This window comes from Maylandia zebra, linkage group LG23 (assembly GCF_041146795.1).
Source record: "Maylandia zebra isolate NMK-2024a linkage group LG23, Mzebra_GT3a, whole genome shotgun sequence".
Lineage (NCBI taxonomy): Eukaryota > Metazoa > Chordata > Actinopteri > Cichliformes > Cichlidae > Maylandia > Maylandia zebra.
The window spans coordinates 33,374,925-33,402,609 of NC_135188.1; the positions used below are offsets into that span (position 1 = coordinate 33,374,925).

A 27,685-nucleotide genomic window follows, 5' to 3' on the forward strand; every position below is an offset into this window, starting at 1 on the left:
TACCAGGGGGCAAAAGCCCCCAGACAACATAGCCCCTGGGATCCCTGGGACACACAAACCCCTCCACCACGATAAGGTAGCGATTCAAGGAGGAGTTGTTTTCTAAAAATAAAATTACAAAAATATGTTAATAACAATACAAGATCACTTTAAACCAAAAAAACATTTATTTGAGAAGGATGAATATGAACAGTTATGTTGAGAATCAAGGAAGAATATGATTTCCGCTGCCTCCAGCCGGCTGCTTGGAGCGTTCTGCTTCCAGCTGGCTGCATCCAGCGGGCTGCAGCGGTGGGTCCCGGTGTCGTTCCGTGGTGAGTGTTCCGGGCCAGTTTGTTTCAGGCTGGGAAGTCTAAATCATGCACAAACAGTATTCCACAATTTTTATTTTTAGTTACAAACACTTCTAATTATGACGTTTTACACCTGAAATGTTGGAGGGCTTAGTTCTTTATACAGAAAAGTTACAGCAGGATATAAATAATTATCAGGCAAAATGTCCTTTGTTCATTACAATAATCCTGTCCGAACGTGAGAATAGTCAATATAAAATGTTTTCTTACCCTCAAATTGAATAATAAGGCAAAGATACACGTTCTTTATAAAACCAAAACATTCCCTCGCTGCGTCATGGTGACGCATGTGCCATGTTCGGTCGGGGTAGCTACCTACACGACATGTCCGATCCACGCTAGAGCAATAAATCTGTAGTTTTCTTTTCTAACTCTCAAATTGCATGGTAATGCAACGATACAAGTTCTTCATAAAAGCAAAACAAACCATAGCTCGCTGCATCATCGTGACATGTGTCATGTTCTGTAGCGTGTAGCTACCCTGTAGCTACCCCGACAGGGTAGCTACCTACACGTTATGTCCGATCCCACGCAATAAATCTATCGTTTTCTTTTGTAACCCCCGGTAACTGAGTGGCAATGCAACGATACTAATTTTTAAAGTAACGAAAACATTAATATTTCCCTGCATTATCCCGATGCAGGGGGGAAGGGCGGATTTTGTCATCCGCTAACAGCTAACAGCCATCGGCTGAAAGCATCGCCAACGCGATGGCGGATCATTGTCTTTGAGTGACCAAAATACTTTAAAATATCGCCCTGTTACTGTCTCATTCATCTCCTTTTCGCTCCCAATGTTATAACGAGTGGCAAAGGTGCTTTTTTTTACCGTTAAATTTGCATGCCAGTGTGCCAACCGCAGTGCGCGCCGAGCCCTTCCGTCGTCAAAAATAACTACTTCCGGGGTACAGCTTGTTTTCCCAACCACAGCTTCACTGAAAAATTAACTTTTTGTCATAATAAAGTAGAGCTGGGCGATAGAACGATAACGATATGTATCGCGATATAACTTTTACTCGATAGAGAAATTAAGCTATCGCGATAGACCTCGCCGCTCTTGTCCTCTTAAAAAAAAAAAAAAAAAAAGAACAGCCAATCCAAATTAGGTAGCGCAGAGCCGAACCAATCACAGCCGCAGCGTCACGTCGCGTGACTTGTTACTACAGCACAAGTGCCAAGCCACACGTGTGTTTGTTTGGGAAGCAGCCAGCGGGTAATGGAGCCAGCGCGTAATGGAGGAAATGAGTGTGCCGACTAGAAAAATCAACCGAGCGTGACCGAAGAGAAAACAGATGATGGTTCCAATGCCGGAGAGATTGTCGAACGGAAGAGCCAAAGAAGTTCCGTAGTGTGAAGGTATTTCGGCTATTTCAAGTCTGACAAAAAACAGAGTAGCGTGCACTGTAAATTGTGCCGAAAGCAAGTCTGGAAATACAATAAACTGGTGCATGCGTCACACTGTGCGCCACGTTATTGTTTCGGTGAAATGAATTTCTACAATACTGTTACTGTTAATTCTACTCTCTGCAGTGTTTAAATGCTTACACATACACACAGTTACTGTCCCTCCACACATACGACTCGGTTCTGCTTCTATGCCCCAGCTTTGTTTACTTTTTCCCACCGAGGCTTCTAGACTTCTGATTGGCCAACATTTCTGCACGGTTAGGAATCTAGCGCCACCTGCTGCTTTGGCATGTTCATAGCAGCGTTTTCCTTCATTTCTGCCTTTATGTGTGGACGGGATTCTTTTTTAAAACGAAAACGGAAAATCTCCGTTTTCAAAAATACCCGTGTACGTGTGGACGTAGCCTCAGTCTCTGACTGGAAGCGCTAATTCTTCATTCGGCTTTTGTCAGACTAAAGTAACTGTTAAAAGTGTTTGAAAAGCTCAGCTATACAACAAGGAGAGATTGAGAATTTCCTTTTAGTTCTCAGTTTATTTGATATTGACAAAAGTTAGTCAGTTTTGTCTGTTCTTCTGTAAAACAAACTAAGATTTATTTTTAGAATTAATATTTTGTTTCTAAGTGGAATTGACAATTTAGTCTGTTTCGTTTGTTCTATTTTGAAACTTAAACGCTTTAGCGGCTGCCTTTTGTGTAGTTTGCAATATTTGCCTTTATTTATCTGAAAAAGTCTCATGTTCCTTAAGTACATCTACCCCGTTGAACTTATTATGGGAAATAAATATTTAAATAAAAACAAGCTGCTGATTATTTCACATTTTACTTGTGAGCAACGGCACATTTAAATCTTACAAATATAGTTATTTGGCTCATATCGTGATAGATATCGTTATCGCCTGAAATGAAAAAAACATATCGTGATATGAAAAAATCTCATATCGCCCAGCTCTATAATAAAGTTAATTTGGCTTTGGTTCCAGCTTTTATATTTATTGTTTTTGTATTGCATATTGGCCTAAGAGAAAAGACGGGGGGGAAAAGGTGTGCGTGTGTGTGTGCGCGTGTGTGTGTGCATGCGTATTTTATTTCTTTTTTTAGGCATAAAAACCTTTATTTTCTTTTTTTACACATACACCCCATTGTCTAAGACTGTTAGTGACACAGAATTATCATTTATTCAGCAGAAAGTCTATGGAATAAATACGAAAATTTACTTCATTTCATTCACTGGCCAAAAAGTGAAAAAATTGCACCACCTGGTGGACAAATATAAAAATTAAAATTTCAAGGCCCTGAGTCCTCATTGACATCCAAAGCAAAAAAAAAAAATAAAATCATATAATAATAATTTTGGGATGAAAAATAGCGTTTATAATGGAAGTCAATGGGGCCGAAAATGGTCCCTAGGGTAAAGGGTGTGAGGATTTCTGTTGCTCAGCCATTTTAGGCTGATTTAAGAAATTCACACTGAAATTTTAAAATTAAAAAAAAAAAATCCTTTGGCAAGTTTGGTTATATTCCACTGAACACAGTGGAAATGGCATGCATTTAAAACCAGAAAGTGGTACAAAAATGTCCCAGGACGACAGGAGGGAAACTGCTGATTTATTGGGTTTTTCCCACAGAACCATCCCCTTGGTTTATAGTGTAATGTATATGTTGTAAGCGGCAGTTGTCTGGTCACCCTGACCCAAGTCAATAAAGCATGCTGAAGAATTGTGAAAATAATGCACCTTTGCCTTGTTGAGCACTGAAGAAATGAAAATAACCTGAAACTACAACATGTGAGAAATGAAGCAGACCTGCCACACAACTTAGGATAGCAAGCGAAAGTAGTTTAGATGAATGTTATTGGGTTGAGCTCAGCTGCTTGTAATAATCTCCTGCTGGCTTCTCTTCTTTTGGCCTTTCTCCCAGTCAGCGCTAGCTAAACATCAACCGTAGTATAAAGTAACATGTGAGGTTAGGAGCTATGAACATGCAGCTTTGTTATCATTAGACTGAGACTGTCAGGACATTCATTTACCCTGGTTATATTTGACTGAATTTCAGTGAATAAGGGGAAATTAGTGAGAGAAGGAGAGGAGGTAGGTGTTTTAGTCCCTGCTCTCTTTTTCTATCTCTGGTCTTTTATGTCAAAGCAGGAAACACCTCTTGAATGTCAGACAGCCTCTCTCATCAACAACCTGCTCTTTATTTATAGGATATTCTCTTTGTGTCTACCTCACATCAGTGTGTTTGCCTCTGGGATCATAAAGTCACAGCAAGCAAGCAAACAAATGCCACCTCCTTTGCCATGGAAACTTTTGAGTAGAAAACTCTCAGGTTGGGTCCCACAGGACAGACACAATTTCGTTTATGATACATTGTTATCATAACTTAAATACAGTCAAGTGAGACCTCACAGCTACAAGGCAAGCCCTATGAGGAACGTATTTTGCTGACTAATGAGGATAAGCTCAAAGCATCTGACACACAGGAAGTTTATATGGACACGTTTGAGCTCTTTTACAGCATAAAGAAAATTTGATATTCACCAGTAAAGTCAATTTTTTCCTTAATTTTGATGCCAATTGTACCTTAAAACGTAATGCGGTACAAATATTGCTTTATTACTGCTTTATTCTTTTATTAAAGAAGTCCAGACGCTCATTTGACTACGATGACCTGGATGACTGAGAACCTTCACAGACACATTGCTTCTGCATCTGAAAACTGAAGGTGTTAAGGACTCTTCCATATTAGAAAGAGAACTATCTGCAGTATCTTTAATACTACTTTTTCCTCATCAATGACCAAAAAGAAGAAGAAAAATCATAGGTAAACTGGACTCTGTGACATTCTAAACATGTTACGTGAATGCACCGCAGCCACACAGTCAGTGCGCGTGCACGACTGTTTTAACCAATTGGGTGTGACGGGGCGGAGCGATTAAAGACATTTCTATTCTATTTTTTCTTTTTTTATGACCGCTTCTAAGGAGAAGGCCCATGTGTTTTACAGGATATGTAACGCACCTTGAGGTTGCTGACCTCCGCGTAACATATGTCTGCTCCAAAGCCACGAGGAGCAGTTTTTTAAAGGGGAAAGAGCTGAAAGGGAACCTGCGGTGTGAGCGTGGGCTACGATGGAAAAAGTCAGTGAAGATGCCAAGACGAACCCGGCTGCCACCGCGAACTTTTTGTCCAAGATATTTTTCTGGTAAGTTAATAAAACGTCCTGCGGGCTAACGTTGAAACTTGAAAACACGTATAAAGGATGTGGAGAAATGTATATGTTTTCTAAATGTTGTTTTTAAAGTAAGTGGAGCCATAAAACAGCTTAAACCGAAAGTTGCTGAAAACCAGAAGTCGGGTGCTTGGCTAAAACGCGGTTGACTGGTTTTCGTTACAGAATTTAAACTTTAGGCAAGTCTTTAATGTCAGAAGCATCCTGTATATATTTATTCAAAGCTTTATCGTTGAGTTATTTTGAATACCGCCGCTTCAAATGTCAATTGTTTACTGGCAATAGGATGTTTGTTTGTGTGGACGATCAAGCTGTTTTTTGCTGTTTTGTACACGACGGTTTCCTTTACCACTCACGTCAAGCTCACGGAGTTTGATTTCTCAATTCCCAGCAACTTATAACCTCGCGAACAGAAGCAGGACCTCCTGAGTAGAACGTAGCCGTTGTTAATACACCTGTGCTCTTTAATTTTTACAGGTAATTGGACGTGTTTACCTTGCACTAGCCCAGTGGCAACGCGCTGTTACTTCTCTTCCAAAGAATCTCCCTTGAGTTACACCAGGGGCGAGTCTAAGTTAAAACCTTTAGGGGGGCTCAGTTTCCAAGGATAATGCCATGCATATAATAAATTGGCTTTAATATTTATGTAAAATGGTGCAACCATTCAGTCCTTTTCACCTAAATTCAATCTGATAAATATTAAAATGTTGCCTTCAAACTCAATCTATTTAGACATTTAAATATAGTACTGTCACAGTGGTAGTGACTGAGGCAAAGGCTCAGTCCTGCTGACCACTATTTTCCAAAGTTAAAGAACAGTTTGTAGAAAAGCAGATTAGAGGAGAAGCATCCACAGCTTTTTTAAGCTAAGTCTCTTAACCATATAAAGTCAGTCCACTGTGCTTTAGACAATTTCTTTTATTTGTTTTTAATGGGTGCTATGAAGACATTTAGGGACGCTTGAGCATCCCTTAAAAGAGTCTAAGCTTGTCAGAGTTGTGGTAATCTTTTTTAAAAAGGAAAAAAAAGTCCAACACAATCTACAGACTGACTGTGTAAATCATTAGTAAACACCTCCTATAGCCATTGGTAAACAGTGGTCCCAATTTTGGGCCCGATAGTTCTGCGGCGTCATGTGAGTGTCTGCTTTTTGGCATTTGCAAAAATGCGTGCAATTAGTTCCAGTTTGGGCCTGGCACGGCTTCAGTGAAAAACACTGTGTGTGCAAAGAGACATTTCTGCGTGCAAAATAAACTACACAGGAGTCAAGAGAGAAAAGGAAATCCATTAAAATGTGACTACAAAACACACAAAGAAATGAAATGGACACGAAGTGAGGTAAACAAGCAACAAAGACCTGCATTTTGGATCCTTGCTTTTATGTAAGTGCTGTTGGTTTTTTTTATTTGTTTGAATCTGTATATCTATTAATCCATCTGTGCCTCCAGCCCATCATGTTATGAAGTCCTGCTTTACCACACATTTCTCACGTCATTTTAAGGTTTTTTTTTTTCATTGCTGCAAGCATATTACATGTTTTTTTTGCACGGCTCTAACACCATGTAGAGTTGATGATCAGCTAAATTAAACCATAAACTACGGTCTCTCCTCTTTCTTTCGACATCTGCTTCCACTTCCCTCTGACTCTTGGATTTATTTTTCCCTCAGGTGGCTGAATCCTTTGTTCCGGGCGGGGTACAAACGTAGGCTGGAGGAAGATGATATGTACCAAGTGCTTGCAGAGGACCGGTCGGAGAAACTGGGACAGGACCTGCAGAGGTAGAGAAGCTTTACATCTATGTACTAAGACACTATCACATCTGGTGGCTTTGTTAGCTCATTCACATGCGTCTGACTGTGTTGGTGTTGAGTTTGAAGGCTTCTTTCTAACATGGATGAACTGAGGGGCTACACCAAGGTCCGGTATAAGGGATTGAAGCACCAGCCTTTCCAATTAGTAGGTGACCTACTCTACCACCTGAGATACAGCCACACCAGTATACCTAGGAGTTGGGTCATTTACCCATTTCTAAATGTTAAGTGATACCACTCACTACCCTCTCCTTCAAGGTATTTGTTATGGGAAATACTTATAACTGACAAATCACTTTTTGGGCTGGTTTTTTTGTTGTTGTTGTTTTTTTTTTTTTTTAACTATATAAATAATATTTTCTCTCTGTACTGTTTGAGAAGCTGTGGCTCAGGGGGTAAAGTAGGTTATCTGCTATTTTGAAGGTTGATGGTTCAATCCCCTCTGCACCCTGGACAAGATTTGAACCCCAAGTTGTCCCCTCACATCAGAGTGTTGAGTTTACATATGAAAGTTAGACAAAGTGCTCTACGCATAGAATAAAAGCGCTGTTTGAAGGAATGAGGGTTGCAGTAGGAAAATCGTCGAGTGATCAGCAAGAGTAGAAATGGACTTTATACATGTTTGTCACCTGTACTGTCTCCAATAGAGAATCTTGTAAGATATAACATTAAATGACAATTTTTATAACATTTTTTTTTTTTAAATAGTGGTGGCATGAGGAAATATAGGGCAGCTGTTTTGGATCACACTTTACGGTGAGATGATCCATTCAGTTCTATGTTGCTCTGTGTTTAAGTCACCACATGACAGAAGTTTGGAGGAAATTACACTACACTAAATGTGTTTAACTATGATTTGTTACGGATTCAAATATTGGGGATGGATACAAGAGGAAAAACCAAAATAACAACACTGGTCCGGCCGGGTTGAGTCAAACGATGATTTTAATGATCACACGCGTGGGAGATGGACACCGTACGCAGACAGCATCAGATCTCAAAATGGTGGAGCATTGATCAAACTCTTATAGCCTCTAGTGGCCCCCACCTAATCATAAAAGCCTAAACATTCACATTCTTTCTCTCACACAGCGCCTAAGCTACGACCTTGGCTCCCTGTTTATCTGCTCCTGCTGAGATGGGGCAGAAAATCTCTCCAGTATGTTCTGTTCTCTTCTAATCAGACAAATAAGGCGATGACTTTCTGCGAACAGTATTTCTTATAACTCAGCAGTATAATGCATCATAAAACAATATCATTCATTCACAATAAATCAGCAGTCTAATGTAATGCAAATCAGTTTAAAAAATGCAATAGTTATCACCTTCTTCTAATTCAGGAGAATAATGCAAACTAAAACTACATAATAATTCACAATCTTTAATTAGGGGTCTAACATGGCATAAAATAATATTATAATCCCACACTCCCCCTGTTGAGCTCTTTAGAATAAAGAGCTCACCTACACCCTGTAATCCAGTGTGGCCGGGTTCATTTCTTCTTACCCCTGAGGCCCTTTGTCCCCCTGTTGGGTGAACCATACGTGAGATGACGTCTGTGTTTGCGCAGTTCAGATGCAAGAAAAACTATTATTACAACAACAATAGTAGGTACAGATGATACTCCCATCACTCCCCAGTTCTTCCACAGCTTTATTTCGGTGCTACCTTATACCCTTCAGACATACTCAGACTAGAACCTCTGTCCGAGGAGCTTTTAGCCTTTATTTTATTGCTGCAGCCACCAGTGTCTTCCAGTTGGGTGATCCTCTGCTCTTCTTTCTTCAACCTCAGGGGTTAGACAACCCTTCAGTCGTTACACAGATCAGGGGATTATTCTGCCCCGATGTCAAACAACGATCTGTGTATCCTCTGGTCACAACTGTGTCCCCCAGAAAAAGGAACAGGAACGTGTCCCCCTTTTGACCAAGAGCCTCTCGAACCTCGTTGGTCTGGTGTTCCTGGATTTCCGCCAACCCATTCATGGTTATTGCTGTGTTTATGGGATCCATCCTTTTGAGGTGACTAATCCGAGCCCAAACGCCATGACACTTGAACCCAGTTGGTGCCTTGGCAGTCACTGTGTCTGTCTCTGCTGCGAAGGATCCTCGTATCTCCGTGACCTCGTCTGGTGTCTGTTCCTTTCTCTGTAAGAGACAGAAAACCAAAACACCTCTCTCCCTAGCTCTAATAATCTAATGTTGTTATCTACTGATCTTCTGGTGATTCAGAATTGGTTTAGAATATTCAGAATGTCCCAGGGAAATACGCCGAACCAAAAGACAGAGTGCCAACTCATTATAAGCACATTTGCAAGGTGTGTCTGAAAATTATTAAAACCACTCATTTTAACAAAAGACATCAAAAACAAATTAGCCATTTTAATTCTAACATTCGCCCCCCGTTTTCACAAAATTCATGTGTTTCCTTCCGCCTACCGTCCCACGGTTTCCTCTCCAGTGTGGTACTCAGCTTCTCATGAACACAGGCATTTTATCTTCTAAACGCTATTCAGTTCATTTTAATGATTAACGCTCAAACATGGAAATAATGATTTATGCTTCTCACTGATTCTCTAAAAAAGTCCGGAAACCTTTCGGGTCACTATTAGCTTAAGCTTTACCATACCTAAGTTATTAAAACACAAATCAAGTCATAAAAATGTTCATATAACCCTTGTTTGATGTTAAAACTCAACTCCCCCCCCCCCCCCCCCCCCCCCCCTTTTTTTGACACATTCCCATGTGTCAAATCAACGGAGCTCGAAAATTAAAAGAAAAGGTTAGTGACCTCATATCTTAGAAAGTATCAGACTTTCTCCTATCCAGTGTTGTCGCTCCAGTCTCGTCATCCTGTGCCAGGGAATGAAATCAATTTAATTGACATGATAGATCTGTTCAACTCCTGGCTCTGCCCAGAGCCTGCGTCCACAGAATTGCCAAGAAACAAAACCTGTAATAATATGAATTTCACTTCAATATGAACTTGTTGACTACTTTTGACACAGCAAAGGAACATTCTCTCCTCCTCGAGGACAGGCACTGACTCCCACTTATCTCCTGGAGCCAACTGTCCCTTATGGAGACACAACATTGCAGCTACAAGGTTTTGCAGATTGTTAAGTTGATCTGTGTGTAATTCTCTGAATCAGGTATGTAATATTAAAGGAATGTTGTTTAATCAACTGCCACTACTTAAAACTTAACAAACGATATAACTAAATAAAAGATCACAAAGAAAAACATGATATCAGTGTTATGTAAGCGCATGCGGCCTTCTATGCTCGAAGTCACTCCAGTCCATAGATCAGCCAAACATCGCGTTGACTGTAGCTTTTAACCCTTATTAACTTGAGCACAACTCTATAATGAGCAACAAACTGCAATATAGTGGGGCAAAAAAGTATTTAGTCAGCCACCGATTGTGCAAGTTCCCCCACTTAAAATGATGACAGAGGTCAGTAATTTGCACCAGAGGTACACTTCAACTGTGAGAGACAGAATGTGAAAAAAAAATCCATGAATCCACATGGTAGGATTTGTAAAGAATTTATTCGTAAATTAGGGTGGAAAATAAGTATTTGGTCACCTCAAACAAGGAAAATCTCTGGCTCTCACAGACCTGTAACGTCCTCTGTAAGAAGCTTTTCTGTCCCCCACTCGTTACCTGTATGAATGGCACCTGTTTGAACTCATCATCTGTATAAAAGACACCTGTCCACAGCCTCAAACAGTCAGACTCCAAACTCCGCCATGGCCAAGACCAAAGAGCTTTCGAAGGACACCAGGAAAAGTATTGTAGACCTGCACCAGACTGGGAAGAGTGAATCTACAATAGGCAAGCAGCTTGGTGTGAAAAAATCAACTGTGGGAGCAATCATCAGAAAATGGAAGACATACAAGACCACTGATAATCTCCCTCGATCTGGGGCTCCACGCAAGATCTCATCCCGTGGGGTCAAAATGATCATGAGAACGGTGAGCAAAGATCCCAGAACCACACGGGGGGACCTGGTGAATGACCTGCAGAGAGCTGGGACCAAAGTAACAAAGGTCACCGTCAGTAACACACTACAACGGCAGGGAATCAAATCCCGCAGTGCCAGACGTGTTCCGCTGCTGAAGCCAGTGCATGTCCAGGCCCGTCTGAAGTTTGCCAGAGAGCACATGGATGATACAGCAGAGGATTGGGAGAATGTCATGTGGTCAGATGAAACCAAAGTAGAACTTTTTGGTATAAACTCAACTCGTCGTGTTTGGAGGAAGAAGAATACGGAGTTGCATCCCAAGAACACCACACCTACTGTGAAGCATGGGGGTGGAAACATCATGCTATGGGGCTGTTTTTCTGCCAAGGGGACAGGACGACTGATCCGTGTTAAGGACAGAATGAATGGGGCCATGTATCGTGAGATTTTGAGCCAAAACCTCCTTCCATCAGTGAGAACTTTGAAGATGAAACGAGGCTGGGTCTTCCAACATGACAATGATCCAAAACACACCGCCCGGGCAACAAAAGAGTGGCTCCGTAAGAAGCATTTGAAAGTCCTGGAGTGGCCTAGCCAGTCTCCAGACCTCAACCCCATAGAAAATCTGTGGCGGGAGTTGAAAGTCCGTGTTGCTCGACAGCCCCAAAACATCACTGCTCTCGAGAAGATCTGCATGGAGGAATGGGCCAAAATACCAGCTACTGTGTGTGCAAACCTGGTAAAGACCTATAGTAAACGTTTGACCTCTGTTATTGCCAACAAAGGTTATGTTACAAAGTATTGAGTTGTATTTTTGTTATTGACCAAATACTTATTTTCCACCCTGATTTACGAATAAATTCTTTACAAATCCTACCATGTGGATTCATGGATTTTTTTTTTTTTCACATTCTGTCTCTCACAGTTGAAGTGTACCTCTGGTGCAAATTACTGACCTCTGTCATCATTTTAAGTGGGGGAACTTGCACAATCGGTGGCTGACTAAATACTTTTTTGCCCCACTGTATGTATAAAGATGATCATGGTTACACCTGCAATGAAAGATCATATGATTATGCTGACACCTGTAAATAGAAGATTAACCTGAGGTTATAACAATCACTGTAATACAAATGTTAATGTAATGTCAATAGCTTCAAGAAATGATTAATGCAATGCTTGTTATATGATTCTGATGCAATAATAATGCTGATGCTGAAATAACAGTAAAACACCCCCTTTTTATCCCACTTCACACATAAATGTTTATAAATGCCTCTTTCAATTTTATTTCCCCCTGTTTTTCCCTCACTGACCACAGCTGGGGAATCTTTGTCTTGAATCAGCCATGAATCCGGCTCACCTGATTCATCACTGAGCCCCACCGTCACTGGCATCTGACAGGGTGGCGCTGCATATTCTTCCTTTAATGTCACTATTTTCCATCCATCCATCCATCCATTCCCTTCCACTTATCCTTTTCAGGGTCGCGGGGGGCGCTGGAGCCTATCCCAGCTGTCATAGGGCGAGAGGCGGGGACAGGTCGCCAATCTGTCGCAGGGCGAACACATAGACATAGACAACCATTCGCACTCACATTCACTCGCACATTTACACCTAATGGCAATTTGGATTATCCAATTAACCTATCCCCACAAGCTGCATGCCCCCTGATGGGGGAATTGAACTCAGGACCTTCTTGCTGAGCGGCAACAGTGCTAACCACCGTGCCACCATGCTGCCGTCACTATTTTCAATCTGTTAATTAGAGTGCTTAAACATGAAGTAGACTACGTCCACAACAAGCCAATACAGCTGTAAATGTGGCCAATTATCAATCTATTACCAATCAATAACAAAAGATAGCTTTTATTTTATGCATGCTTTTAGTCAACCACTCACCCAGAGGATCTCCAATCCCAGAAAAATCCTTCTCCTCATTTAATGAGTCTGTCCTCCTTCCATGCCCTGGTAACTGGTTCATCCAGAGCTGTATCATCTTGAAATATACATACAACAAGCCAAACCACACGTCACACGTCACACCAACCCTTTTCCGCCCTGAAGATGTCCAATGCCATCTTAGTCTGGACTGTCAAAGGTGACTTTAACGCTGACTGTTCCGACAATCCATTTTATAACATTTCCTGGTCAGATTAGCCAATCTCTGCACCAGGGTTTTAATAGTTTTGCAATTTTCATTAGTTTGTATTTTTATTTAGTTTTGACTTCAGATTTTCAACTTTATATCAGTTTTAATTAGTTTTTACCAATTGTTTGCTAGTTTAGTCTAGTTTTTATCTTTTTGAAAATCCTTAGTTTCAGTTTAGTTTTGATTAGTTTCAGTTATAGTTTTAGTTGTGTCTGCAATAATTAAGTGTAACAAAATCCCAGTTTCATCATATCAGTCATGCTCTTCTGCTTATCCTCGGGTATTGAGACTATTAACTCTTGCAGCACCACGTGTTCGTAATTTTGGTTCAAGTGAATTGATAAACTTTTTGAAGGCAATTGACTCACACAGTTATGTAGATATCCCAGTCCTGTTGTCTCGGGATGCATCACGCTGCCTTGCATGGGATTAGCTTCTGTTCTCTGGGGATGAGGTTTGAGTGGGGGGAGCTCTTTGAGGAGGGGGAGTGTGCTCCCTTACCTTCTCAAGGTAAGCTAGGTTAGCCTTCTTGTGTGAGCTTTTCAAGTGCACTTTAAGGTTTGTGGGATTTTTTTCCCTTTAGAAATAATAATTTGTCTCTTTCCACTACAAGATACTTGCTTTATCCAAAACACAGTCATATTCAAAGTAATCCCAAATTGGACTCTGGCGCTTTCTCCCGACTTTTCCTGACATGATTCTGCGCGTGGACGGAGCAGCAACACAGACGACTCGACTAACGTACTGCCACCTGCTGGCATAATGAGACACAGCAAGACAAAAATCTGGAAACTAAACTTCATTTTCTCCCTTGACTATTGTATGACATGCACACATCAATAAAAACTAAACACATTTTTGCTATAAATTCAGTTAATTTTAGTTAGTTTTGTGAACACTCATTACAGTCTTAGTTAGTTTTCCTTTTTTTAATTTTTTTTTTATTTCCGTTAACGAAAATGTTTTTTTCACTTCTAGTTTTCGTTATTTCATTAACGATAATAACCTTGCTCTGCACACTGGAATAAACATAATCAACATGATCAACATTTTACTGCGTGTTATTTCACCATCTTATCGATTCCAACTCTCCCTCCGCATGTGGTTTGGCACATTATATTTATCCAGAACTCCACTCTGTCTCTAAATGTTTGAAGAATTTTTCATGTTTGGGGTCAAATTTTGAGAATTTGACCATAAATGAAAGTTATGGTGTTATCACCCCCTTCGGGGCTTACCTTTCCCAGTTTTGATGATATTCCTCCCTATTCTTTGCAAGTACCCCCTGTTGGTGACGAGAAACTGTTGGTGTGGTCAAGTGGGTGCTGTAAAAACAAAAGCTCAGGACAGAACAGTTATCAGTCATGTACTTCATACAAAATTAGCATATATTGAATTTCATATTGATCCTCTGAGTGTAATGATACATTTTAATTTTAATTTCTCAAAGCTAAACACAATAATTTTTCTTTATTTTGCTCTTGTTCTTGTGCAGCACCACCTCTCAGCACATGCCCCTGTCCGTTCTATCCTACTTTTAAATTGCTGACTATTTCAAGAAAGCACCTAAAAGACGGGGACCAGTGTTTATTATTACATATCTCCATTTTGAATGTGACGAGCCTATCATTCCCCTGTTATTCATAGACCTCAATAGAGGGTTTTTTGGCTTTTTTTTTTTTTTTTACCTCTATAAAAGTTAATTGACTCTTTACAGTGGCCCGCTATGGTTAATAATAACATGTTCAGTCATGAGTGAAATCAAACCTTTTCTTCACTTTAGCATTTAACATTCCCAACAATATAATGTGATACATTAATCGAAACACAGCTACTAAAACACAATTTTCTTAATGCAAACATCAGTAACTCAAAATTAGCAACCAAAGGGTTAAGTCTGCAGTTCACACTCATGTGAAGCTACAGCATCCCCCTTTAGTCTCTGTCATCCTTCTGTTCTTGCAAAAACAAAAACAAAGCAAGACAAAATATCCACCCTTCTTTTACAGGCTGGGTGAATTGTTGTGGACATTTACTAATCCTAAAGTCGGCACCGTTTTTGTCTCAGTATCAAGTCAGTTAAAACTTTTAGTCGTCAGTCCATCACAGTCCAGTTACATGCATACATCCACACACATTCATACCAGAAGTTGCTGATAATGGAGTCTCACGCGCAACCTATTCGACCCTCCATCACCAGCAAGATGACGTCATCATTTTAAAGGAAAACAGTTCCTTGTTTTTGGACTGGATTGACTCGCTGCAATCCTTTCAGGCTCAGGACTTCTCATGTGATCAGTGTCCCATATAAGTGAATTTCTCCCAAGCCCATTATAATCATGGAGAAAAATACTTTGCGACTGTTTCCAGTAAGAATATTTTATAGCGCTTTAAAGTTCAATCTCTCAGGCCTGGATTAAAGAGCTGATTTGTTAAATCAGGAACTCACAAAATACCAAAATATCACCACCGGTGGATCACACCTCTCAGATGTTCTAATTTCAGTGCACTGTAACAAAAGCAAAAACAAACGTAACCAATAAAATACCCATATAATAACAAATACTGGGGCCCATTGCAAACATGTCCAAGCATAAAACCATTTTTCTCTCTCTTAGAGAAAGAAAACAATCCAAACCTCACTGATAAAATCAACCTAGTGTCAAGAAAAACCCAGAAATCAACCAAAACTTCACCAGAAAGTTTTCCTCGCTCCCGGGACAATATTGCGTAGGAATACAGGTACCGTAACTCCTTTTTGCACTGGGAAAAAAAACATGTTGGATTTACTTGATTCAATAGTGGACACTGGTTGCACACAAATGTTTTGCTTTGGCAGAAACTTAAACAACTGAGTTAAATCAACACAACCTTTTCATATTCAGTAAACCTGTGCATTTTGTGTTCATAAAACACGATTGAAACATGTTCAGATGGAGTAAGTTGAGCTCCTGGAATATTTTAATCCTTCAATTCTGTCAGTTTATTTCAACACTATTCAATAACTTTTATCCAAATACTACTTGGTCACTTAAATACTACATGTTGTCTTCAGATTGCATGCGGTTCAACAAAGTCTAGATCCTGGTTGCCATAAAAATTGAATGGATCTACAACAACTACCATCCTCCTATCTTTATCCTGGTTGCAGCAGGGCCGGGAAATAACCCTGAAGTGACACGTTACCAGGCAGGGTACACCCCGGACAGCCGACCAGTCTATCAGATAGAAACAAACAGCCATTTACCCTTACATTCATGGATAATTTAGAATCATCAATTAACCTAGCTCTAATAACTGCATGAATTTTTCTCTCACACTGGAAACCAGAATTTTGTACAGATCTTTAAAGCCTGAGGCAATTGTGTTAAATACACGCGAGATGCTTACGTAAATCCAAGGGCTGGCCCCCTTTTTTTTTTTTTTCCAGTGTGTTCCTCCTTCAATTAAATCTCAATCACAAAAATGTGGCGCTCCGAAATATAACTCACACCGTTAATTCATCATTTTCACTCTGTACCACTGCTCCTTATCAGGCTGTGTGAAGCACAGTAAACAATTCAGTGGAGGCCTTAAGCCATAAACAGACATCACGCACAGACATTGTTTTCATAACCAAACCGCCTTAGACCTTGTCCCCTAAATCTACACAAGTGCCCTCTGGGTGACATGAAATGCATTTAACCAATAAACAATCAATGGCTTCTTGTTGTTGTAACAGATTCTGTATTTGGATGTTTGTGTGCAGCATTTTGCGTGTCAGCATAAGCATTTGTTAGTAAAGCATTCTTCATCGCATCAGCGTGTGTGTGTATCACTCTTCATTGCACAAGCGTGTGCATGTGTGTGTGTGTGTGTGTGTGTGTGTGTGTGGATCACTTCTCAGTGAATTGAATCAGCATTTCGATGTGTGTGTGTGTGTGTGTGTGTGTGTGTGTGTGTGTGTGTGTGTGTGTGTCATTTCTCACTCAATCAATGAGTGGATATGTGTTCATATGTGTGTTTCTCTTCATTCTGAGTCAGTGCATGTAGATGTGTGTGTTTGTGTTCATCACTTTCCTGTTCTGGTGTTCTGGGTAAACCACGGCCTGAGGCGTGCCCTGGGGTCCATACTGGTTCTGGCCCCAATTGAGGCAGTGCTTTTCTCCAGTGTCCTGCATCTTCTCCTTGTTCCGCTCCTCCTTAACTTGACCCTTTTGCTTCTGTAGCTCCTTCAGGGCTTGCTCCTGCTGTTGGAGCTTCTGGTCAGGTTTGGCGACCTCCTGCTCCAGCAAGCTCCGGCCTGATTTCAAGTCCTGTGTCTGGGACTCCAAGCCTGACTGATGGGTTCGATTATCAGCCAGCTCCTCCTGAGCCATGCTCAGTTTCTGCTCTGATGCCTTGAGCTCTTACTGGGGGCAGAAACCTCAGAGTCTTTTCCGTACACGTCAGATTGAAGTCCATTGATGTTTTCCTTGCTTTGCTCCACGGCCTTCTGCAGCTCTGCTGTTCGGCTCTTCTCAGAGGTCAGCTCCTGGCCGGGCCCCGACACCTGTGCCTTCAGCTTATTTTCTCCTGGTGCCTTTGTCCATTCTGAGGTGCCTCCTGACCTCAGTTACTCCTCCTGTCTCTGGCATGCCCTTTTTGCTGCCCGATCATCCATGTTGGTCCGTCACTGTCCTGCACAGTTTTAATGCAGAGTTGTTAAGGTCAGCATTCTTTTGCTCGGCCTCACTTCTCAACCGGGCTTAATGGGTGTCTCGTCACAGCTCTGTCAGCTGAAGCTGTCTGGAAATCTCCCCCGTGTAGTGAAACGGGCCTTGGATTTGACGCTCTCCGTCTCTGCTGCATGAGATCGTTTTCCTGCAGCAGTGTTGACATTTTCAGGTTGTTGTTGTGGATCCAGCTGCTGTAGCATTTGGTCAGGGTCACATCAAAGATGGTAGAGGAGTGAGCAAAGATGGTAGAGGGGAGAGCAGGAGTCCAGGTCAGCCTCGGCTTTCCGGGCCGACAAAGCAGCCTGTAATCAAGCATAAAGAGAAAAAACAAAACAAAAACAAAACAAAAACAGACGAACAGGAAAATGATGTTGTGTTGGCTGTGTTATTCAGAGAGGGGAGAAACAACGGGGCCACACAATAAATTGTGTGTCAAAGATTTAGATGTTGGATTGGTGTTTGCTATGGGTGAGGTTGGACCAGCCTTAATCAGTGTCTGAAACATCAGCCTTGTTGGAATCAAAGTTGAAATAGTTGTTTCTTGTATTTGCTTTGTGATACTTAGAATTAATGTCTAATAGAAAAATTATTTAACCCTTATGTAGTACTGTAGTGCTGATTGTCCACAAAGATGAAGCAGGCACAAAACTGCTAGACACACTCTTTATTATCAAGTAGGTGTGTACATGATAGTGGGGAAAACGCGGCTCTGGAGCTGCACAGAGTATAAAGGAGGTGAGATTTTGTTTATTCAGCATCAATGCTGGTGTTGATTCTGTTCATGCTGTGGGGTTCCTTTTGCAAAAGTTTGTTCAGTAAATCTCAAGACAGTTTGACAGTCTCAGTGTTCAGTTTATTTTTCCACCACATGTTAGTCCAAGTTTACACGGCACAATGGTTAGCACTGTTGTCTCACAGCAAGAGTGTCCTGTGTTTGAATCCACAGGCCAGTTGCACCCTTTCTGTATAGTTTGCAGGCTCTCCCCTGTGGCTTCCTCTCACTGTTATGTGACGGCTGTGTGCAGGCAGGAGAAGGACCCAAAGTGCAGACTCTGGAGACAGAAAGTAACTCAAAACAGCTTTAATGCTGAACTCAAAAGGGTAACAAACACTAAGAATACAAAATACACCTACGCAGACAAAACACACAGCAAGATAAAGGTAGATCACAACAATGACAAACTGAAACACAGGGCTTAAATACATAGAGGGAGCAATCAGGGAATGGACAACAGGAGGGAAACACGGCTGGGGCAAATCAGAACTGACAAGACAAGGAAGCGTAAACTGAACACACTGAGATAAGACGGAGACCTTCAAAGTAAAACAGGAAACACATAACACAGACTGAACAAAGACACAGACTCACATGCAGGCACTGCAACAGAGGGAACAGAGACGTGGGACCAGGGCAGACACAGACACTGACTGGACACGGGGATATAGTGGACAGGGGAGACAGCAACTAAGGATTACACAGAGACAAACCATAAGACATGACTCTAACAAAAACCCAAAGACTAGAAATTATAAACAATATAATAAACTCAAAAACCCTGGGTCAACGACCCAGGCATCCTAACACTCACAGTTGTTACTGGTTACTGTGTTTGTGAATGTGAGCGTGAACAGTCGTGTCTCTAAGCCCTGCAACAGACTGTCAACCTGTTCACTCTGACTTTTAGCCATAGTGCCGAATTTGATGGATGGATGTAAAACCAAACTCTTTTTTTTTTTTTTTTTTTTTTTTCCCCCCCCTCGTGGCATTTTCACGAGCACTATCATTTTAAGCCATCTATATACTATTTAGTTGTGACTTTCACATTGTGTTGCTGCCATGTTTTAACAAAACAAGATTTAACGTGTTTAGGTTACTTCTGTATATGCTGAAAGCCAACAATCCAGAAAGAAATTTCCATGTAAAGCAGTTTTGTGTATTTTCTGCTTCATCTTTGTGGTTTTTATTTTGTGACCTCTGGGAAATCGTAAATAATGGTGATTCAGAATTCAACCCTGTCAAGTGAAATATTTCCTACATGATCAGGAGCCCTTGTGATGTTTAACAGTGAAGGACTAAAAGTACAGTAGATGAGTAATACTATAAATTAGACCTTTCTTATTTATCTTATGAAGCTAGAAAAGCTGTGCCTTGTGATTATCAGTCAGTAAAACTGAGCTTCACCAACTATAAATTCCAAGTGAACTGATTGTAGAAAGGCTGTGATGGTGTCTTTCAAGTGAAATTTCTTGTAATGTAGGATCTGTATTTCTTGTACTGTCCTCTGAGCAGGTTGTTCAGTAATATTATTGCAGTTTGCTATCTGCTGTCTAATTTCAAGTGGGACTTGAAACGATCAATATCTGAGTAGGAAATCCTGTGTTTAGGACATCAAAGACTGTTAGTCCAGAGTCAAGATTTGCTGCTTTCTGTCTGCAGTCTTGAAATGTGCAGAGACAAAATAAAGACTATAAACTTCCCTGAGAAAGGGAAAGAGAGCTGTGAGTTTTTATTCAGGGATGTAGATATAATTTGTATAATTTCAACAGTTTTCTTTATTTTTGCTGATCTATGGATGAACAGTCTGGTTTCATCCGGCTCGATATAAGTGCTGTTGGATCACAACAGACTTGGCGAGTGGACAAAAGACTGAACTTTCCAACTAACAATCAAAAGCCTTGTGGTGCACTCTAACATCCACCTTTATGACTGCAACGGCATGGCTCGCTGATGTATTAAGTGCTTAAAGACTTCTTTAATCAAGTGTTTTAATAAATGGAGCCTATAAAAGCTGAAATTGTGTCTTGTTTAAGGGTGTCATTGTTGATAAGTTGGAACCGCATATTCCCATAAGCTGTAGTAAGGAATGCTGCAAAGCAACCATAAAAAGCCTTAAGAGGAACGTTAAACACCTATAGGTTTGTTCTTGTAAAGACTTTGGAATTTAAATGATCCAAACAATTGTTGGACCTTTGGCTTTGGTGTAAACATTAGATATTGTTCAGGTCCATTTTCCTTGTTTTACCCTTTTTGCACCTGTTCAGTGTTTAAGGTGAATTAACCTCTTGATTGGATTTTATGATGACATGATACTGGTCATTCACACTTCTGGCTCTGCTGGCAACCAACACGTAGTAGCTGTGTCCAAACCTCGTTTTGACTGGATAAAAACTGCCAGAGTAAAACTGTTTTCACGTAAATATTATTTGTGCTAGTCACACCAAAACAATATGAAAGTTTGTAGGTTAAAGAAAAACTAATGTCTGAGACTGATGTTTGAATTTTAACAGGAGGCGATGTAAGGTAAAGCCTATAAAACATCCACAGCAAACTCGTAGAAATGGCTTAATTATTAACCTGTTTTGTATCTTACCACAGCAGTACAGTCAAGTGACAGGGAGACCTCATTATGTCATCTTTAATTGCTCCAGGATTTATAAGACAAAAGTGGAAAACAACATGAATATGATGTTTCCATGACAGAATCTGGGATCATGAGGTCCAGAGGGCTACCAAAGAGCTGCGGAAGCCTCGACTCACCGGTGTCATTGTTAAGTGTTACTGGAAAGCATATGCAGTCCTGGGGATCTTTACACTAATTGAGGTCAGTGGTGTGTTCATTACAATTAAAAATGAAAAGAACTAAACTTAAAGCAGTGGAGATGTTGATCAGAATCATTAATCAATGCTGTGTTTACTGTGTATTGACAGTCACTGTTCTTCATCTGTTCTTCATTTCAGGAGATCATTAAAGTCGTCCAGCCAATCTTATTGGGGAAGATTATTGAATACTTTGAGAGTTATGACCCAAATAACACAAGAGCTTTTCATGAGACCTTGGGCTATGCAGCTGGATTGTCTCTCTGCACCATTGGCCTGGCATTGATGCATCACCTCTACTTTTACTATGTGCAGAGGATAGGCATGAAAATCAGAGTGGCCATGTGTCACATGATTTATAAGAAGGTGAGCAGGAGTCCATGACCTTGATAAAGGAAAAACCCTTTCTTTTCTAGTTGTTACTGAACTCTATTTAGATTTCATGCGAGGACTGCTAAAGGCCGTACCTGCATTCTTGTGCTTGTATCACCTTGCCAAGTTCTGTCATGTAATACTTTAAGAACTCTGTGGATAGATGTGTGTTTGAGGTGGAGGAATGTTGCTTCACGGATAATCTTTGTTTAAGGCTCTGCATCTGAGCAGTTCAGCCATGGGGAAGACCACCACAGGCCAGATCGTCAACCTGCTCTCCAATGATGTCAACAAGTTTGATGAAGTATGTGAAATTTACATTTTTTAGCAAATAAAAAGCAAAGACTTGAGACTAGTTGCTAAGTAATAATATTTGCTTTAACCCTTGGATGCAACAATATTTTAACTATAGCTAAACCTCATTTCCAGTGGCACCTTCTAACACTTAAGCTTCATTTAACTACAGAGACATGTAAGCAGAATGCAACTTTACTGCTATGCAACTACTAATTTTAAAGATGCAGTTGTATTGAATTTATTTTGGATTTTCTTTAATCCACTCAGGGTTAAATGCATGCATAAAGACTCAAACATACACACCCACTAATTCATCTTTTTTATGTGTGTCACATCAGACTGTTCTGATTCTACTCACTCAGACAAACTCTGGCAAATCTCTCCTAGCGTGAGGTTCAGGCTTAATTACACTCTTGGTACCAAATCCAGTTTCCCTCATTGGAATGTTGAGTTTCCTTTTAATCAGTGTGGGCAGAGACTGCTGTGAAAATGCCAGCTTCTTGGGGGTATTTTGTTCCTTGGCAGCTGGATGTTAATTACACCATGTCATGCTTTCACTGATCTTCATAAAGTCTTTTGAAAGTAGCCATTCCTAAATGGCGGAATTCCCATGCTTCCTTAAAAGATGTATTGCTGTTAAAGTAATATTGCAACTTATTCCAGATATTTTGCTCTGAATAGGTGACGATCTTTCTGCACTTCCTGTGGGTGGGACCGCTCCAGGCAGCTGCAGTCGTTGGGCTGCTGTGGAACGAGATCGGTCCTTCATGCTTGGGAGGCATAGGGGTCCTCTTGATTCTGATGCCTGTCCAAAGCATGTTCGGAAGACTTTTCTCCAAATTCAGGTAAACCCACAAATGCTCATTCAGTCTTAGATCCCTGAAACTGAGCTGAACTCTGATTTAGCATAACAGAAATGTGTATCTTTGTGGAACTGTAGCAAGGAACTATTGTTTTAGTCTAAAACTCCTATGATTGGTCTGATTTTATTTCAGTATTTTTGGCTAAATTCCCCCCAAAAGAAAAAGGTCTTTTACAGACTTGGTGACGAAAAACATTTTAAGGAATAATCCTGATGGAACTGATGAACATTGATGTTGCATGTTAGATGTTTGGATAGGTTTGTTCAATCGTGAGTTTTCTATTTTGTTTACAGAAGTAAGACTGCTACTCTGACGGACAGCAGAATCCGCACAATGAATGAAGTGGTGTCTGGAATGAGGATCATTAAGATGTACGCTTGGGAGAAGCCCTTCGCTGCTCTGGTCTCTGAGGTCAGAAGGTAAAAAGATGATGATGATGATTATTATTATTAATTCTGAGTCTCAAGAAATGCAAACTTAACTTTGCTCTTTTTTCCAGAACATTATGCAATTAATTTTAAAATGTGCAGATCTGGTTTTGGAGCACATCCTGACCTTCATCAACTGTGATAGTTGATGAAGGGTGTTACTCAAAGCTCTGACTTTGAAAATGAACCAAGAAGAAAATGCTTATCTTACCAAACCACTGGCTTAATTAGAGACATGTGTCTGGGGCGGGAGTAAGAATGTAAATAAAGGAAAAAGAGGCAGTTTTCTGAGAGAATGTTGTAGTGTACGGTAACAGGGGAGAAACCAGTCCAGCTTTTTCCAGTTTGGATACAATACTGATAGCTGGTACTGGTGCTGATTATTGCTGCTTTATTGCTAATCTGCATTCCTCAGTAAGAGAAGGAGCGTGAACATCATTCTTTTACTCTGGATGGCATTACCTTGGCCTCCAGTAACACTGTGAGGAACCTTGGAGTCACTTTTGACCAGGATATGTCCTTCAACTCGCATATTAAACAAATATGTAGGACTACTTTCTTTCATTTGTGCAACATTTAAAAAATGTTGCACAAATCTCTTATTTTCTTTTCTAAATGTACCTGTATATTGTTCACATGTTGAAACAAATTATCAATCAATCAATCAAACATCTCTAAAATTAGACGCATCCTGTCTTAGAGTGACGCTGAAAAACTAGTTCATTACTTCTAGGCTGGACAACAGTTTGGAGTCTGGGTGTTTATTATCTATGACAACACTGCATATAGATGCATTTTTCTGTTTTATCGCTAACATTTGAATGTTAGAAAGTAATGTATGTTTTTTTTTTGTGAAGGGCTAAGGAATAAGTAACATTGGTCACATTTCATTGTTGGTGTTCTGTGTCTAGAAAGGAGATCTCCAAGATCATGAAGAGCTCCTACCTGCGAGGTCTCAACATGGCTTCATTTTTCTGCGCCAGCAAGCTCATTCTCTTTGTCACATTCGCCATCTATGTCCTCCTGGGAAATACCATCTCAGCCAGCCGTGTATTCGTGACGGTGTCTCTCTACAGTGCGGTGCGACTTACGGTGACGCTCTTCTTCCCTAGTGCTATTGAAAAGCTGTTTGAGAGCCGTGTCAGCGTCCGCAGGATTCAGGTACACTGCATTGGTGCTATTTTCCGACTTCACTGAAAGACTTCACTAAAAATCAGTCGAGTCAGCAGACCTTGTAACTAGGGCTGGGCGATATATCGAGTTTTTAAAAAAATATCGATATATTTTCATACGAGATATAAGATGTGACAATATCGTTTATATCGATATAGTCTATGTTATGTTATAATTATACTTGTGGAGCCGCAGGTTTGCCTCTCTTTCGTCCACTTTTGTCTCTACGCAACGTTACTCGGCCTCGCCTCTCCTTCACTGAACACAACTCCCCCTCCCCCATAGCTTCACCTGCAGGCAATGACAAGATGAAAGCGGAAAATCTCCGTTAGCGAGTTACCGCGGATCGCCCCGTGTGTGGGGCTGGACGGTGTCAACGTGTTAGCGAGCTAACCGCGCTAACGAGCTAATCTGTCAAATGTTTTCATATGACTTTGCTAAGCTACGGAGCTGCACCGCTTGATGGATTGTCGGAGGATTACGGCTACCGAGGAGGAGCCTCGCGGAGTGATACGTACCGTGTGTGTATAAGGACCACAAATGGCACCTGTTCAGAGACGTGGTGCAGCTGTGAAATCTGTCTTTGTTATTATGCTCAGCGTCTATTAGTTTACATTTTGACTGCACAATTGTGAGCTTTTTGTTATGCACAAAAACAACATTGTTTTCTTTTATTTATGGACCATGATTATTTAATAAATGCTGATAATTTATTTTTGAGTAATTTCTTCATGTACATCTACGCTGTATGTAAATAAAAGTGCCTGTGTGACATCTGGGACACAGTGTGACTAGAACTCTCTTTTTGTTCTTAACTTAAAACTTAAAACTTTAAAAAAAATATCGAGATATATATCTTATATCGCCATCCAGCTAAAAAATATCGAGATATGAATTTTGGGTCATATCGCCCAGCCCTACTTGTAACAGTAAGGTCTGTTGACTTGTTGGAGACGTGCCCAGTACAGTTTCAGTGCAGGTTTAGAATCAGAATACTTTATTGATCCCTAGGGGAAATTATTTTTTGTTACAGTGCTCCATTATAAACAAACATTAACAAAGACAGACAATACACTAACTAAGAATAGCACAATATATACAGGCATATATATACATAAAAGTCACTTATTAATAAATAGCTGAAAAAGAGCATGTGCAAGAAGGGTGTAGCTGTTGCAGTAAACAGTGTGTTAAGTGGATGAGGTGTACAGGGAGATGGCCACAGGCAGGAATGATTTCCTGTGTCATTCAGTGGTGCTTTTTGGTAATCTCAGTCTCTCACTGAACGTGCTCTTGTGTTTAAAGTCATTGTCTCTCGCCATGCAGCTTTTGAACAGTTAAAGCCAGCAGAATGTAGCAGTGCTTCTGAAAGTCTGGTTCTGCTTTCAATGAACAGACTCATAAAAGCAGATAAAGGCTTTAGTATTTGCTCATTACATTACTCCTTTAATGTTCAGTCCGGGACTGCTGTTCTCACACAGCATCATCTCAATGGTTCATCTGTGTAAAACAAAGTTCTTCCTCATTTTAAATTTTCTGCCCCTAAACTCGAGTTCAGATTTAAATGGAATTTTCATTGGCATCACTGTCAGTTGTATAATATTACAAATAATTTACCAGATCACTGTAGTAAAAGGCTACTCTTTAAACATGTGGCACCTTGGTGCTGTTGTGTAACACTGCATTGGGAAATGATCATGGGAGCGATTTGACTGTCATGGCTGTGTTAGATCTCATCACTATTGCACTTCTCTCTTTCTGTGGTAAAGGAGTTCTTGACACTGGATGAGATCAGGAAAAACACAGTTGCTCTGCCGCAGGATGAGAAGGATGCTGCTGTGGAGATTCAGGATCTGACTTGCTACTGGGACAAGGTTGGATACATGTCACTTGCTGCTCTAACCAATCAGAAGACCTCAATTTAACTGAGTGCACACTTGCCCTTTGGCTACACTTTGTTTTGTTCATAGTAACTCTAAACAGCAGACTTTTAAAATGTTTTTTCTGATGTAAGATTTTTATTCTCTTTGCAGAGTTTGGATGCTGTATCTCTCCAGAGCATCTCACTCACACTCAGCTCGAATCAGCTGTTGGCTGTAATTGGACCGGTGGGAGCTGGAAAGGTAAGACATCTACTCGTGTTGCTGTGTAATCTATTTTCTTTGTCTTACTCATGCCATACGTGCTGTTATATAAAGCACTTTGAGTACTCAAAGTAGAAAAACGCTATATAAAAACCAGTCCATTTACCGCATCTGTGCTTTACCTTCTACCATCACTATCAGTCATCCCTGCTGAGCTCCATCCTGGGCGAACTTCCAGCTGAAAAAGGGGTGCTGAGAGTCAAAGGACAGTTGACCTACGCAGCCCAGCAGCCATGGGTCTTCCCTGGAACAATTCGCAGCAACATCCTTTTTGGAAAAGAGCTGAACCCCCAGAAGTACGAGAGAGTCATCAGAGCCTGTGCTCTAAAGAGGGTGAGAGATTTGCATTTGCAGTTCACAAAGTACTCAATCATTGTTATGTGCATGATTGAGCCTTTAGAAACAGAGAAAAGGGTGATGAATAACTCCAAAGTTGCACTAGATCTTGTTTTGTTGTTTTGTTTTTTTTCAGTGAAATCAGGTCCCGAAGCAACTACACTTTCCTCTGTTTGAGGAGTCTAATACTAATTCAATGTGAAAACACATTTGATGACTTTACTTTGTCAAAAGCAGCGTTGGTATGCATCACCTGTGCCAGCGTGTGTCACGCCCTTTCTCTTGCACCGACTCTGTTCCTGTGTGGTGCTGCTAGTACGTTCCCTCTTCATTGTCAGGAGCAGAGATGGGCAGTAACATGTTACTGTAATCAGATTACCTTTTTCAAGTAACGAGTAATGTAACGGATTACTATTGCAAAACCGGTAATTAGATTACCGTTGTTTAAATATTAAACAAATTTCTTCCAGTCAGAGAATGTTGAATATAATTAAATTTTTGCTTGATGCATAAAGTTAAAAGATTAAAACTAATAAAACAAGTTTAAAAAAGATACTTTTCCATTTGATTACATTTTGTATGATGGATTATGCAGAAAAAGTAGAATTGGGCTGAAAGATCTATCGCTTTATCAGGTTTTTTCAGGTTTTTTTCAGGTTGAAAATCGTGTTTTTAAAAATTAACTAAGTACCTAAGTAATTAATTACTTTTGAAAATAAGTAATCGGTAAAGTAACGGGATTACCTTTTTGGGGAAGTAATCAGTAATTAGTTACTGATTACTTTTTTCAAGTAACTTGACCAACACTGGTCAGGGGTATGAAAATACTTTGGTGTCATGTTTGTTGGAAAGGGAG

The 27,685-nt window shown here is 40.5% G+C and overlaps 1 protein-coding gene across 1 annotated transcript in view; it reads left to right on the top strand.

Moving 5' to 3' along the window:
- The first annotated feature begins 4,721 nt into the window (after positions 1-4,721).
- abcc4 (ATP binding cassette subfamily C member 4 (PEL blood group)) overlaps positions 4,722-27,685 on the top strand; it is a 66,828-nt gene continuing 43,864 nt past the window's right edge. The window contains exons 1-11 of the mRNA XM_076879988.1: positions 4,722-4,963; positions 6,659-6,769; positions 21,100-21,220; positions 21,358-21,582; positions 21,803-21,892; positions 22,567-22,730; positions 23,042-23,167; positions 24,088-24,337; positions 26,119-26,223; positions 26,383-26,472; positions 26,635-26,826. Coding sequence (XP_076736103.1) covers positions 4,890-4,963; positions 6,659-6,769; positions 21,100-21,220; positions 21,358-21,582; positions 21,803-21,892; positions 22,567-22,730; positions 23,042-23,167; positions 24,088-24,337; positions 26,119-26,223; positions 26,383-26,472; positions 26,635-26,826 — 1,548 coding nt within the window. The 5' untranslated portion in view covers positions 4,722-4,889. The remainder of the gene's footprint in view (positions 4,964-6,658; positions 6,770-21,099; positions 21,221-21,357; positions 21,583-21,802; positions 21,893-22,566; positions 22,731-23,041; positions 23,168-24,087; positions 24,338-26,118; positions 26,224-26,382; positions 26,473-26,634; positions 26,827-27,685) is intronic.